Genomic DNA, 16,388 nt, shown 5'->3' with positions numbered 1-16,388 from the left:
CCACGCCCGGCTAATTTTTTTTTTTTTTGTATTTTAGTAGAGACGGGGTTTCATCATGTTGCCCAGGCTGGTCTCGAACTCCTGTGCTCAGGCAATCTGCCCGTCTTGGCCTCCCAAAGTACTGGGATTACAGGTGTGAGCCACCGCACCCGGCCACAAGTTATTATTTTCTTCCAAATTGTTGCTGTTCTTTTAAATGAGACAGGGTCTCACTCTGTTGCCCAAATTGGAGTTTAGTGGCGCGATCATGGCTCACTGCAGCCTCCAACTCCTGGGTTCAAGCAATCCTCCCACCTCAGCCTCCCAAGTAACCAGGACTATAGTTGCATGCCACCACACCTTGCTCTCTCTATGTATGTAAAATAGAGATGGTCACTCTACATTGCTCAGACTGATCTTGAACTCCCGGGCTCAAGCAGTCCTCCCCCGCTTCCCTCCTAAAGTGCTGGGATTACAGGCATGAGCCACTGCACACTGCCAAGATTGTGTTGTTTAATCTGACTTTTGCATACTCTTTCCCTTGTAAGTTTTATTTTATTGTAAAAATTTTGCTTAGCGCATTAGGACCCATTACTTTTTCTTTCATTTTGATTATGTTTAATATGTGTGCTCTGATATAGTCTGAATAAATTTTCTTTGAGCATACTTGTGTATCTTGGGTTTTTTGTTTTTTGTTTTTAATTGAGATGGAGTCTTGCTCTGTCGCCCAGGCTGGAGTGCAGCGGCGCGATCTTGGCTCACTGCAATACCCACCTCCCGGGTTCAAGCAATTCTCTGCCTCAGCCTCCTGAGTAGCTGGGATTACAGGCGCCTGCCACCACGTCCGGCTAATTTTTGTATATTTAATAGAGATGTGTTTCACCATCTTGACCAGGCTAATCTTGCACTCCTGACCTCACGATCCACCCTCCTCAGCCTCCCAAAGTGCTGGGATTACAGGTGTAACCACCACGCCTGGCCTATCTTGTATTTTGAGTACTTTCAGTACAGTTTGAAGGATGTTTCTGTGCTTAATCTGCTTATTAAAGTGCTTATAAAAGTGGTATCATGGCATGGAATTTGGGAAAGCTTAGTTGGATCTGTATTCAAACTTGTCTGAGATTTATAAAATATCTTAACATAGGTTTTATTCCATCCAGCATGGATTCCTGTAGTCTGTGGCTGTCAAAGACGGTTGTCTCTAGTGTTCGCTTTCCTACTTCACTCTACCATTTTAACTGTAGCATGCCCTTCCTCTGGCTTTCAAGAATGAGAGGGTTGATCCTACCTGATTTTTGAACTTTATCATTAGCTCTTCTTTACTCATAATATCTGTACTTTCTAGCAAAACTTGACTATTAAGAATCAATATATGTGAAGTTAAGAATGCAATGTATAGTTCAGTACCTTGTATCTAATTGTCACTCATTCAATATATGTTGAAGAAAAGTAATTTGTTGTTTATTTTACATTTTGTCCTCTCAAACTCATTAGAATAATGTGAGCATACCTATTTCAATGTTTGTGTAATTCGTATAGTGGCAAATTACAATGTTATTAAGTAGAACTTTGTAAGATGGTCTCTATAAGAATTTAGAATTGTTTCTTCACTTAAAAATATTTTCAGTGGCAGACCTCTAAATTACTTCTTTCTAAGGCCTGTGGATTTTTTATACACACTGGATTATTTTCCATTTTGAGGTAAATATTGAAAGAAAAGACCCATAGTACCTCATTTTTTTGTTCCATGCCTTACCATTGGTTCAAGTTATTATATAAAGACTGTTGTTAGATTTCTTCTTCTTCTTTTTTTTGATATAGAGTCTTGCTCTGTCACCCAGGCTGGAGTGCGGTGGTGCGATCTTGGCTCACTGCAATCTCTGGCTCCTGGGTTCCAGCAGTTCTCCTGCCTCTGCCTCTCGAGTAGCTGGGATTACAGGTGCCTGCCACCATGCCCGGCTAATTTCTTTTTTTTAGTAGAGATGGGGTTTCACCATATTGGCTAGGCTGGTCTTGAATTCCTGACCTCAGGTGATCTGCCGTTCTCGGCCTCCCAAAGTGCTGGAATTACAGGCGTGAGCCACTGTGCCCAGCCTGACTGTTGTGAGATTTCTTATTTTTGTAATGTGCCCTAGAGTTAACTTGATCTGAACCTTACCTTCTTTGTTTTTTAAAGGTAAATGAAATTGCCTTTATAAATACCCTTGAAGCCCAGAATAAACGTCATGATGTTTTATCAAAATTGAAGGAATATGAACAGAGGCTTAATGAGCTACAGGAAGAGCGTCAGAGAAGACAGGAAGAAAAGCAAGCACGTGATGAAGCTGTGCAGGTAGGATATTATTCAGCAAACATTGATTGAGCACCTGTCATATTTTAGACTTAAAGCTAGTTGCTGAGGACCCAAAATGGAGTAATCTAGTGTTTGTTCCCAAAGGTGCATGGTTCAATATAGCACTCGAGAAACATAAAGTCTGATTTCTAAAAGATAGTGTGTTATCCTTCAGTTACGGTCATCAGTTCTTTCATCAGTAGACTGTAATCATAGCAATAGAATCGTCAACTTCATCTAGGTGAAGGATTAAACTGTTTTGGACAGATTACTATCTATTCTTTTCTAATCAGGCTGGGCAGGAATATAGTCCTGTCCCAACAATAAAAACAAAGGTTGTTTTTGAATCAGTATATATAGGCTCAAACAATTTTTTTGCCTATGAGGAGGCAAATTTAGGTTAATTTTTATGCCTAAGATAATGGGCATCTGTTATTTTTTAGTATCATCAGATACCATAATTAGATTTTAACCTCTGCAGCAAACCCTACATTTGCAAGATGGGGAAAAGGTTAAAGCATACACTATCCTGCTGTTTATAATCTATTTTAGATCTCCCTCAGTAAAATGCCTTGCCCATAGTCTTTAAAGGCCTGACATATTTTTTTATGTAGAGAACAAATTTTGCAATATTTAAATACAAATTCACACATGCTGTATTTATTGTGACTAATGTTTATTTGTTCCTTCAGTGATCATTTCATTGAGTTACTGCAAGTCATGTGTTAGGCTCGAAGATATGAAAAGTATACATCTGTGTTCTCAGTGGGGAGACGTGTATGTACATAAACAAGATTAGGAAAAATGCGGTGCTAAAGGCATTGTCAGTAGCACAAAGAAGAACACCTTATTTATATAGAGAGCAGAGGGAACATGAAAAAGTCCAGAAAAGTTTCCAGGTAGAGATGACATGTTTACTAAGTTTTCAAAAATGAAACATACAAATGATAAGTTGTATGGGAGGGCATTTCATGCACAAGGGGATATGAGGAAGGAGTACATGTAGAGTTAGGGAGGAGGTCATGAAAAGCTTTGTAGGTATTTTTAAAAATTACGAGTTGTGTTTCATGCTTCTTGTTATCGGTGATTTTAGTAAATTATTAATACATTTTTAAGTTCATTGATCACTTTTTGCTGTTTGTGGGCATTAACAGGTATTCCCATATTCATCCTCATCTCTATTTTATTTGAGTCCAATGTACTATTTTAATCAATGCAAAGCTAGCTTCATGTTTAAAAACACAGAATGCTCCCGTTAGAGAAACTAGCCTTTCCTTTCCAAGAAGCAGTAAAAATTTTCGTATTTATCATTTATAAGCTATTTATCTATTAACTTATATTCTTAAATGAATAAAAAAAATTTGAATGTTTAATTTGAATCGTTAACATTATTTATCCTGTTTATTTATCCTGCTTCTCTACAGGATAAATGCTATAAATGTCTATAGGGAAACAGAAATACAGACAGATAAAAATAATTATGGTTTGTAAATTATGTGTTACTTTAATAACTAATAATTCAGACATATAAATAAGACATTTTTGTCTTTATAGCAAATAATAAATTACAGTTTAATTTGAAAGAGTATAATTAGAGTATGTACAAGGTACAAAGGTACTACAGAGGAGGGAATAATTAGCTCAGTTGGTGGAAATAGAGTATCAGGGAAAGTTGTCTGGAAAAGGTAACTTCTTAGCTGTTTTTTTGGGGGAAATATATGAGTAGTATTGTATATTTTAAAATAGACATCTTTGATTCCTTTCTCTGCATTTTGCAGATTTGAAATATAACAGTTATCTTTCATTTAAAAATGTTGATTCTCAGTTCACAGTTTGTAACATTCATTAAAACTTCAAGGAAAGCAGTTTACTAAACTAGTAGGGAATTTCCTCCACCAACCAACACTTTAAGAATTGTTTTGGCTCTTCAGAATTTTTTTTTTTTGTTTTTAAAAGTGCTGAAATTTCCTATGGATTTAATTTCAATGAAAAATTTTAAACCTGTCTACATATGCTTGAGATATACTGAGACAGATAGAAAAATCCACCGGTAGATAACATATATAACATTAAAATTTTAAAAATGTGTAGTCATTACATGCTGTACAGGCACTAGTGCCATGTATTCTGTAAATACAATAATAGTAAGATCCTAACCTAATACAGAATTTCAGAGACCCTCCATACATTTTATTTTTACTCTTTTTTTTTTTTTTTTGAGACGGAGTCTCGCTCTGTCGCCCAGGCTGGAGTGCAGTGGCGCGATCTCGGCTCACTGCAAGCTCCGCCTCCCGGGTTCACGCCATTCTCCTGCCTCAGCCTCCCGAGTTGCTGGGACTACAGGCGCCCACAACCGCGCCCGGCTAATTTTTTGTATTTTTAGTAGAGACGGGGTTTCACCGTGGTCTCGATCTCCTAACCTTGTGATCCGCCCGCCTCGGCCTCCCAAAGTGCTGGGATTACAGGCGTGAGCCACCGCGCCCAGCCCTATTTTTACTCTTGAAACATTCCCATGGACTATTAAAGGCAATGTGATTCTCATTTCTTGTAAGTAAAATATCAAGTGCTGCCATCATATGTTCTCAGGTTGCTGTTATTGTTATGTATATTACTAATTATAGGCATAAAGAGGAGCTACGGAATCCTTTCTTAGGCTGCCTTAAACACCTCCCTGGCTAAGATATGTAGGGGTCTGAGAGGTTCTTCTGTAGGCTTAAGAATTAGTTATATTTCTAATTCCTTTGCTGTAGGTTTTAGTTCTTTCCTTGTGGGTATATAGATTCATAATGTATGTGAGTTTATAAAGTCATGCTTCATTTATTAAACAGATATTTAGGAATCCCTACCTTGTGCAAGGTGCTTTGTGGGGTACAAAGTTTCCTGTCTTTATGGAATTGAAATTTCAGATTGGGAAATGGTAACTGAATTTTAGTAATTTTACTCATTAGCTGTATGGCTACCAATTCTCTTTTCAAGTTATTAAAAATGAAAATTAATAGGTTAGGTAACTTTTTACATCCAGTTATCTCTTTTCATACAATGTTGGAGTTGGTCTGATATCCATTAAAATGATCAGCAAGTTGACATTATGTTTACAAGTCTACACTTGGCTACATTGCACATACCTGAAGTAATTATTTTTACATAATATATATTTTATAAGATCAATTTAGGATTTAAAAAATTGCCTCCCTCAGGCCTTTGGTCTTATATTAATAAAATATGAAATGAAAAATTCTGCTTTAATTCTTTGTATTTAATGCCTAAGCTCTTTGTATTTTATTGTGAAGCATGTGTTTTCAGATATAATATGGAATTTTTAAACTTCAGAAAAATTGGACTATAAGAGGAATTTTTTTTGTTCACTTTTTTTTAATGGAGAAAATTTTCTGTGCCAGATTTGATTTTTAGTCTTGAGAGTTTTTGGCCAAACAAGTTTCCACATATTCTTAATTAGTAATGAGAAATAGCTACAACTATTTCATGAATAATATGCTCAGACAGTAAAGGATATATTTTAAAATCTAATTGCATGACTCCAACAGTCTGCAGTGTGCCTGTTATGTCCTCCTGAAATCAGGGCATTTCCTTCCAATTTCCAGTTTACCCTCTTCCTATACTACCCACCCCCTCAAAAAAAAGAAGGAAATAGAGATCCTTTTGGCTATTTTTAAAAGACTTTCTTTCTCTGGGGCAGATAGAGCTTGTTGTGGAGATGAAGTTACTATTGTGAGCTCAGTTAACTATTGGAAATGTTCAGATCTCTCTTCTGTGTTCCCTGAACAGAAATTGCGTTATTTTTTTTTTCTGCTGTCCTTTACTGAGCCCTTACTATGGCTAAACTCTATGCTGAGAACTTACCTGTAATCAGTAATTTACATCTCACAATCAACTGAGGCTCTTTAAGGTGAAGTACCTTGCCCAAAATTATGTAAGTAGTAGGTACTAGAGCCTAGATCAATGTATTCCATTAATTATAAAGGAGAGGCCAGCGAGAGGTTGTGTGTGCTGTCTGGAGAATGGGTATGGATTCAGAGAAACATATCAATAACATGAGGAACATGTTAGTGACAGATATTTCATGAAGTTACCCAGTTTTGATGATTTATCTTCTGGCTTGATGATGATAATGATGATAATTATTGAGAATTTTATATATGCCAGGCTCTATGGTAAGTGCTTTTCATATATTAGCTCATCTGTACTTTATAATATCATAAGAAATGCATATTATTATTTATCTTCTAGAAAACTAAGGCATAGAGATTGTAACTAAGTAGCCCAGAGTCACTGTGCTAGTGAATAATGGGGTAAGGAAACAAAACCAGGGAATCTGACCCAATATCCACTCTTATACATTCTATGCTCTATTATGTTACCTCTTCTTCTCACAAGCTGTCTTAATTCCGTCATGAAAGCTTAGTTCAGAAATAAAATCTATTAACTATGGTTTTTTCATCATATTCAGGTATTTCTATAGCCATATATTAACACAAGGCTTTAGAAGTGATTAATCAGAAAACATATATTAAGTTCTGTATTAGAGTTCTCTAGAGGTATAGAACTAATAGGATATATATGTGTGTGTGTGTATACATATATATATATGAGTTTATTAAGTATTAACTCATACAATCACAAGGTCCCACGACAGTGTCTGCAAACTGAGGAGTAAGGAGAGCCAGTCCAAGTTCCGAAACTGAAGAACTTGGAATCTGATGTTTGAGGGCAGGAAGCATCCAGCACAGGAAAAAGATGTAGGCTGGTAGGCTAGGCCAGTCTCTGTTTTCATGTTTTTCTGCCTGCTTTATATTCTAGCCTTGTTGGCAGCTGATTAGATTGTGCCCACCCAGATTAAGGGTGGATCTGCCTTTCCTAGCTCACTGACTCAAGTGTTCATCTCGTTTGGCAACACTCTCACAGACACACCCAGAATCAATACTTTGTATCCTTCAATCCAATCAAGTTCACACTCAGTATTAACCATCACAAGTTCCCACAAAACAAATATAACATAGTGTTTGCATCAAAAAGCAATTATTTTCTTAATTATGTGTAACACTGGTAAATGACTTTCAGAAACCAGATATCATTGCTATTTGATATTTGTTTAAACTTTAAGAAGCAGAGTACCTAGTGGCAAGCCCATCTTTCTACTTGGCTTGAACATCTAAGTTTGGTGAAAGGTATATTACTTTGAATCATTTTTATTTTACACATAACTCTAATATTGGAAAAAATATTTCTAACATTAGGAACGCAAGAGAGCTCTAGAGGCAGAACGGCAGGCCCGTGTAGAAGAATTGTTAATGAAGAGGAAAGAACAAGAAGCCCGAATTGAACAACAGAGGCAAGAAAAGGAAAAAGCCCGTGAGGATGCAGCCCGGGAAAGAGCTAGGTACCTCATTTGCTATCTTGATGAACATTTTGCACTGAGTGAGTATTCAAGTTGAGGTCTTAAAGCCATTTACTGTCATGTAGGGTTTTTTGTTTTTTTTTGAGATGAGGTTTTGCGATGTTGAGCAGGTTGATCTTGAACTCTCTGACTCAAGTGATCCTCCCATCTCACCCTCCTGAGTAGCTTGGACTACAGGTGTGTACCACCACACTCAGATCAAAAAATATGTAATTTGATTCTGGATAGCTTCAGCAAAAGGGACTTTTGGGGAAGATGCTGAGGGCATAAGTAATAGAAGGTTAGAGGACCAGGTTTGGAAATGTTCTGTCAGACATCAAAGGCTAGATCACAAGAGCCACAGCAGTGGATTTTTTTTTTTTTTTTTTTTGATGAAAATAGTCTGGTTGCCAATAATCATGTTGCCACTCTGATTATAATGTATGACCTTCAAATATCCCTTAGTTTTAATCACTTGTGTAAGATTTAAAGACACAGGAAAAAACATGTAATTGGCCAAGCCTAAGTCCCTTTTATTGGTGTGAACCTTACTGACATGATATTTTGTGACTTCTAAATTATAGCGAAGTTGGTAGGTGTGAAAAGATAGCTCTTTGTGGTTTTAATTTACTTTTCTACTTGTCCCTGATTAATAATTAGGCTGAGCAACTTCTCACATGTTTATGAGCTATTCGGGGTTTTTTAATGCAAAGTGCTTATTCAAATTTTTGTTCATTTCTGTATTAGGGTCTTTTTTTTATCTTACTGATGTTTAGGGATTATCTTTACTAGATACTAAGTCTTTGTCAGTTACATATATTGCAAATATACCTATAGGTTGTGTCTTACCTTTTTTCTTTTTTGTGATGTCTTTTGATTAATGTAACTCTTGACTGCAGTGTAGTAGAACTGAACAAACTAATTTATGCCTTTCGGTCTTATTTATGAAACTGTTTTCTATCCTAAGTCATAAGACATTCTTCAAAATTTTATAGTTTTATCTTTAATGGTCTTTATCTATCTGCAATTGATTTTATTGTGTATTTTGAGGTAGGAGTCTTACTTCATTTTCTCCATGTGGATACCTAATTATTCTAACATGCTTTATTGAAAAATGCATTTTTTTCCTACTGATCTGCAAGGCTTTCTAACATAAGCCAAGTTTTTATATATGTGTGGGTCTGCTTGTGGACTCTTATGTTCTGGTCCAGTGATCACTTTTTTGTCATCTGCCTTAGTTATCAAAGCTTTATAATAATTGTTGGTGTCTGAACTATCCTTCAACTTATTTTTTATTAGGACTGTCTTGGCCCTATTTCACATCTGTGTTAGTTTTAGAATCAGCTTGCTCAATTCTATATTTAAAAAGAAACTATAAAATTTTGATTGGAATTGCATTGTCTCTCTAAATTCAGGTGTTAAGATTGATATTTTTATGGTGAATATTTTAATTTATGAGCATGCTACTAAATGTTTTTCTACTGATTTAGGTCTTTCAAAACATCTTTATATCAGGTATATAATTTTTTTTCTATAAAGGATTTTTGTGTACTTTTTTATTGTGGCAAAAAATATAAATAACATGGAATTTATAATTTTAATCATTTTTAAGTTTACAGTTCAGTGGCATTAAGTACATAGACATTTTTGTGAAACTATTACTACCATCTGTACCCAGAAATTTTTTTCAGTTTCCGAGACTGAAATGCTGTATCTAATAAGTAATAACTCCCCATTCTCTCCATTCCGCACCCCCACACTCCCATTTGCCTCAGACAATCGTCATGCTACTTTATGTTTCTCTGAATTTGACTGCTTTAGGGATCTTATATAAGTGGAATCGTACAGCATTTGTCCTTTAGTGACTTATCCTAATGTCTTCAAGTTTCATCCATGTTGTAGCATGTGTCAGGATTTTCTTCCTTTTTAAGACTGAATAGAATGGGCATGGGGGGCGGAGCAAGATGGCCGAATAGGAACAGCTCCAGTCTCCAACTCCCAGCGCGAGCGACACAGAAGACAGGTGATTTCTGCATTTTCAACTGAGGTACTGGGTTTATCTCACTAGGGAGTGCCTGACAATCAGGGCTGGTCAGCTGCTGCAGCCGGACCAGCGAGAGCTGACGCAGGTGAGAGCATCGCCTCACCTGGGAAGCACAAGGGGGAAGGGAATCCCTTTTCCTAGCCAGGGGAACTGAGACACACAACACCTGGAAAATCGGGTAACTCCCACCCCAATAATGCGCTCTACCAAAGATCTTAGCAAACGGGCACACCAGGAGACTATATCGCACACCTGGCTGGGAGGGTCCCACGCACAGCAGTCTGCGATCTCGGGGCAAGGCAGCAGCGAGGCTGGGGGAGTGGCGCCCACCATTGCTGAGGCTTAAGTAGATAAACAAAGCGGCTGGGAAGCTCCAACTGGGTGGAGCTCACAGCAGCTCAAGGAGTCCTGCCTGTCTCTGTAGACTCCACCTCTGGGGACAGGGCACAGCTAAACAACAACAACAACAACAACAACAAAAATCAGCTGAAACCTCTGCAGACGCAAACGACTCTGTCTGACAGCTTTGAAGTGAGCAGTGGAACAACAACAACAAAAAGCAGCTGAAACCTCTGCAGACGCAAACGACTCTGTCTGACAGCTTTGAAGTGAGTAGTGGATCTCCCAACACGGAGGTTGAGATCTGAGAACGGACAGACTACCTGCTCAAGTGGGTCCCTGACCCCTGAGTAGCCTAACTGGGAGACATCCCCCACTAGGGGCAGACCGACACCCCACACCTCACACGGTGGAGTACATCCCTGAGAGGAAGCTTCCAAAGCAAGAATCAGACAGGTATACTCGCCGTTCAGCAATATTCTATCTTCTGCAGCCTCTGCTGCTGATACCCAGGCAAACAGGGTGTGGAGTGGACCTCAAGCAATCTCTAACAGACTGACAGCTGAGGGTCCTGACTGTTAGAAGGAAAACTAACAAACAGGAAGGACACCCACACCAAAACCCCATTAGTACGTCACCATCATCAAAGACCAGAGGCAGATAAAACCACAAAGATGGGGAAAAAGCAGGGCAGAAAAGCTGGAAATTCAAAAAATAAGAGCGCATCTCCCCCTGCAAAGGAACGCAGCTCATTGCCAGCAACGAATCAAAGCTGGACGGAGAATGACTTTGACTAGATGAAAGAAGGCTCCAGTCCATCAAACTTCTCAGCGCTAAAGGAGGAATTACGCACCCAGCGCAAAATAACTAAAAATCTTGAAAAAAGAGTGGAAGAATTGATAACCAGAATAATTAATGCAGAGAAGGCCATAAACGAAAGAACAGAGATGAAAACCATGACATGAGAAATACGTGACAAATGCACAAGCTTCAGTAACCGACTCGATCAACTGGAAGAAAGAGTATCAGCGATTGAGGATCAAATGAATGAAATGAAGCAAGAAGAGAAACCTAAAGAAAAAAGAAGAAAAAGAAATGAACAAAGCCTGCAAGAAGTATGGGATTATGTAAAAAGACCAAATCTACGTCTGATTGGGGTGCCGGAAAGTGAGGGGGAAAATGGAACCAAGTTGGAAAACACTCTTCAGGATATCATCCAGGAGAACTTCCCCAACCTAGTAGGGCAGGCCAACATTCAAATTCAGGAAATACAGAGAACGCCACAAAGATACTCCTGGAGAAGAGCAACTCCAAGACACACAATTGCCAGATTCACCAAAGTTGAAATGAAGGAAAAAATCTTAAGGGCAGCCAGAGAGAAAGGTCGGGTTACCCACAAAGGGAAGCCCATCAGACTAACAGCAGATCTCTTGGCAGAAACTCTCCAAGCCAGAAGAGAGTGGGGGCCAATATTCAACATTCTTAAAGAAAAGAATTTTCAACCCAGAATTTTCATATCCAGCCAAACTAAGTTTCATAAGTGAAGGAGAAATAAAATCCTTTACAGATAAGCAAATGCTTAGAGATTTTGTCACCACCAGGCCTGCCTTACAAGAGACCCTGAAGGAAGCACTAAACATGGAAAGGAAGAACCGGTACCAGCCATTGCAAAAACATGCCAAAATGTAAAGATCATCGAGGCTAGGAAGAAACTGCATCAACTAACGAGCAAAATAACCAGTTAATATCATAATGGCAGGATCAAGTTCACACATAACAATCTTAACCTTCAATGTAAATGGACTAAATGGTCCAATTAAAAGACACAGACTGGCAAACTGGATAAAGAGTCAAGACCCATCAGTCTGCTGTATTCAGGAGACCCATCTGACATGCAGAGACATACATAGGCTCAAAATAAAGGGATGGAGGAAGGTCTACCAAGCAAATGGAGAACAAAAAAAAGCAGGGGTTGCAATACTAGTGTCTGATAAAACAGACTTTAAACCAAAGATCAAAAGAGACAAGGCCATTACATAATGGTAAAGGGATCAATTCAACAAGAAGAGCTAACTATCCTAAATATATATGCACCCAATACAGGAGCACCCAGATTCATAAAGCAAGTCCTTAAAAACTTACAAAGAGACTTAGACTCCCATACAATAATAATGGGAGACTTCAACACCCCACTGTCAACATTAGACAGATCAAGGAGACCGAAAGTTAACAAGGATATCCAGGAATTGAACTCATCTCTGCAGCAAGCAGACCTAATAGACATCTACAGAACTCTCCACCCCAAATCAACAGAATATACATTCTACTCAGCACCACATCACACTTATTCCAAAATTGACCACATAATTGGAAGTAAAGCACTCCTCAGCAAATGTACAAGAACAGAAATTATAACAAACTGTCTCTCAGACCACAGTGCAATCAAACTAGAACTCAGGACTAAGAAACTCAATCAAAACCACTCAACTACATGGAAACTGAACAACCTGCTCCTGAATGACTACTGGGTACATCACGAAATGAAGGCAGAAATAAAGATGTTCTTTGAAACCAATGAGAACAAAGATACAACATACTGGAATCTCTGGGACACATTTAAAGCAGTGTGTAAAGGGAAATTTATAGCACTAAATGCCCACAAGAGAAAGCTGGAAAGATCTAAAATTGACACTCTAACATCACAATTAAAAGAACTAGAGAAGCAAGAGCAAACGCATTCAAAAGCTAGCAGAAGGCAAGAAATAATTTAAGATCAGAGCAGAACTGAAGGAGATAGAGACACAAAAAATCCTCCAAAAAATCAATGAATCCAGGAGTTGGTTTTTTGAAAAGATCAACAAAATTGACAGACCGCTAGCAAGACTAATAAAGAAGAAAAGAGAGAAGAATCAAATAGATGCAATAAAAAATGAGAAAGGGGTTATCACCACCGACTCCACAGAAATACAAACTACCATCAGAATACTATAAACACCTCTACACAAATAAACTAGAAAATCTAGAAGAAATGGATAATTTCCTGGACGCTTACACTCTCCCAAGACTAAACCAGGAAGAAGCCGAATCCCTGAATAGACCAATAGCAGGCTCTGAAATTGAGGCAATAATTAATAGCCTACCAACCAAAAAAAGTCCAGGACCAGATGGATTCACAGCTGAATTCTACCAGAGGTACAAGGAGGAGCTGGTACCATTCCTTCTGAAACTATTCCAATCCATAGAAAAAGAGGGAATCCTCCCTAACTCATTTTATGAGGCCAACATCATCCGGATACCAAAGCCTGGCAGAGACACAACAAAAAAAGAGAATTTTAGACCAATATTCCTGATGAACATCGATGCAAAAATCCTCAATAAAATACTGGCAAACCGGATCCAGCAGCACATCAAAAAGCTTATCCACCATGATCAAGTGGGCTTCATCCCTGGGATGCAAGGCTGGTTCAACATACGCAAGTCAATAAACATAATCCAGCATATAAACAGAACCAAAGACAAAAACCACATGATTATCTCAATAGATGCAGAAAAGGCCTTTGACACAATTCAACAGCCCTTCATGCTAAAAACGCTCAATAAATTCGGTATTGATGGAACGTATCTCAAAATAATAAGAGCTATTTATGACAAACCCACAGCCGATATCATACTGAATGGGCAAAAACTGGAAGCATTCCCTTTGAAAACTGGCACAAGACAGGGATGCCCTCTCTCACCACTCCTATTCAACATAGTGTTGGAAGTTCTGGCTAGGGAAATCAGGCAAGAGAAAGAAATCAAGGGTATTCAGTTAGGAAAAGAAGAAGTCAAATTGTCCCTGTTTGCAGATGACATGATTGTATATTTAGAAAACCCCATTGTCTCAGCCCAAAATCTCCTTAAGCTGATAAGCAACTTCTGCAAAGTCTCAGGATACAAAATTAATGTGCAAAAATCACAAGCATTCTTATACACCAGTAACAGACAAACAGAGAGCCAAATCATGAATGAACTCCCATTCACAATTGCTTCAAAGAGAATGAAATACCTAGTAATCCAACTTACTAGGGATGTAAAGGACCTCTTCAAGGAGAACTACAAACCACTGCTCAGTGAAATAAAAGAGGACACAAACAAATGGAAGAAAATACCATGCCCATGGATAGGAAGAATCAATATCGTGAAAATGGCCATACTGCCCAAGGTAATTTATAGATTCAATGCCATCCCCATCAAGCTACCAATGAGTTTCTTCACAGAATTGGAAAAAACTGCTTTAAAGTTCATATGGAACCAAAAAAGAGCCCGCATCTCCAAGACAATCCTAAGTCAAAAGAACAAAGCTGGAGGCATCACGCTACCTGACTTCAAACTATACTACAAGGCTACAGTAACCAAAACAGCATGGTACTGGTACCAAAACAGAGATATAGACCAATGGAACAGAACAGAGTCCTCAGAAATAATACCACACATCTACAGCCATCTGATCTTTGACAAACCTGACAAAAACAAGAAATGGGGGAAAGGATTCCCTATTTAATAAATGGTGCTGGGAAAATTGGCTAGCCATAAGTAGAAAGCCGAAACTGGATCCTTTCCTTACTCCTTACACGAAAATTAATTCAAGATGGATTACAGACTTAAATGTTAGACCTAATACCATAAAAATCCTAGAGGAAAACCTAGGTAATACCATTCAGGACATAGGCATGGGCAAGGACTTCATGTCTAAAACACCAAAAGCAACGGCAACAAAAGCCAAAATTGACAAATGGGATCTAATTAAACTAAAGAGCTTCTGCACAGCAAAAGAAACTACCATCAGAGTGAACAGGCAACCTACTGAATGGGAGAAAATTTTTGCAATCTGCGCATCTGACAAAGGGCTAATATCCAGAACCTACAAAGAACTCAAACAAATTTACAAGAAAAAAGCAAACAACCCCATCAAAAAGTGGGCAAAGCATATGAACAGACACTTCTTAAAAGAAGACATTCATACAGCCAACAGACACATGAAAAAATGCTCATCATCACTGGCCATCAGAGAAATGCAAATCAAAACCACAATGAGATACCATCTCACACCAGTTAGAATGGCGATCATTAAAAAGTCAGTAAAGAACAGGTGCTGGAGAGGATGTGGAGAAATAGGAACACTTTTACACTGTTGGTGGGATTGTAAACTAGTTCAACCATTATGGAAAACAGTATGGCGATTCCTCAAGGATCTAGAACTAGATGTACCATATGACCCAGCCATCCCATTACTGTGTATATACCCAAAAGATTATAAATCATGCTGCTATAAAGACACATGCACACGTATATTTATTGCAGCACTATTCACAATAGCAAAGACTTGGAATCAACCCAAATGTCCATCAGTGACAGATTGGATTAAGAAAATGTGGCACATATACACCATGGAATACTATGCAGCCATCAAAAAGGATGAGTTTGCGTCCTTTGTAGGGACATGGATGCAGCTGGAAACCATCATTCTTAGCAAACTATCACAAGAACAGAAAACCAAACACCGCATGTTCTCACTCATAGGTGGGAAGTGAACAATAAGATCACTTGGACTCAGGAAGGGGAACATCACACACAGGGGCCTATCATGGGGAGGGGGAAGGGGGGGAGGGATTGCATTGGGAGTTATACCTGATGTAAATGATGAGTTGATGGGTGCAGCACACCAACATGGCACAAGTATACATATGTAACAAACCTGCACGTTATGCACATGTACCCTACAACTTAAAGTATAATAATAATAAATAAATTAAAAAAAAAAAAAAAAAAAGAAGAAGCAAGACCCAACTGTAGACTGCCTTCAAAAGACGCATCTCACATGCAACAACTTGGATACAGTTTTAGTTAATTTTTGTATATGGTGTAAGGTAAGGATTCAACTTCATTCTTTTGCACATACTCAGTTTTCCCATCACCTCTTGTTGAAAAGACTGTCCTTTCTCTATTGAATGCTTTTATCATCCTTGTCGAAATTATTTGACTTACATATGATGGCTCTCTTTCTTGGCTCTCTGTTCTGTTTCATTGGACTGTACATGTCTGTCTTTATGCTAGCCCATACTGTTTTGATTACTATAGTTTTGTAGCATATTTTGAAATCAGAAAATGTGAGCCTCTTTTTTCTTTTCAAGATTGTTTTGGTTTGAGGATCCTTTGAGATTCATGTGAATTTTTTAATTTTTGTAAAAAATAAGTCATTGGGATTTTGATAGGGATTGCATTGAATCTATAGATTGCTTTGGGAAGTATGGCTTTTT

At 38.2% G+C, this 16,388-nt stretch overlaps 2 protein-coding genes across 12 annotated transcripts in view; one reads left to right on the top strand and one right to left on the bottom strand.

Moving 5' to 3' along the window:
- Positions 1 to 16,388, top strand: part of SCAPER (S-phase cyclin A associated protein in the ER) — a 571,361-nt gene that overhangs the window by 176,937 nt on the left and 378,036 nt on the right. For all 11 annotated transcript variants that reach the window (XM_050799824.1, XM_050799823.1, XM_050799825.1 and 8 more), the window contains 2 exons: positions 2,156 to 2,311; positions 7,567 to 7,709. In XM_050799824.1, the coding sequence (XP_050655781.1) occupies positions 2,156 to 2,311; positions 7,567 to 7,709 (299 nt within the window). The remainder of the gene's footprint in view (positions 1 to 2,155; positions 2,312 to 7,566; positions 7,710 to 16,388) is intronic.
- The window catches only part of RCN2 (reticulocalbin 2), a 466,582-nt gene that overhangs the window by 229,631 nt on the left and 220,563 nt on the right, over positions 1 to 16,388 (bottom strand). The window lies entirely within an intron of this gene.

Source organism: Macaca thibetana, chromosome 7 (assembly GCF_024542745.1).
Source record: "Macaca thibetana thibetana isolate TM-01 chromosome 7, ASM2454274v1, whole genome shotgun sequence".
NCBI lineage: Eukaryota > Metazoa > Chordata > Mammalia > Primates > Cercopithecidae > Macaca > Macaca thibetana.
Note: the sequence above shows the minus strand (reverse complement) of the source record. Positions and strands in the feature narration are given on the sequence as shown.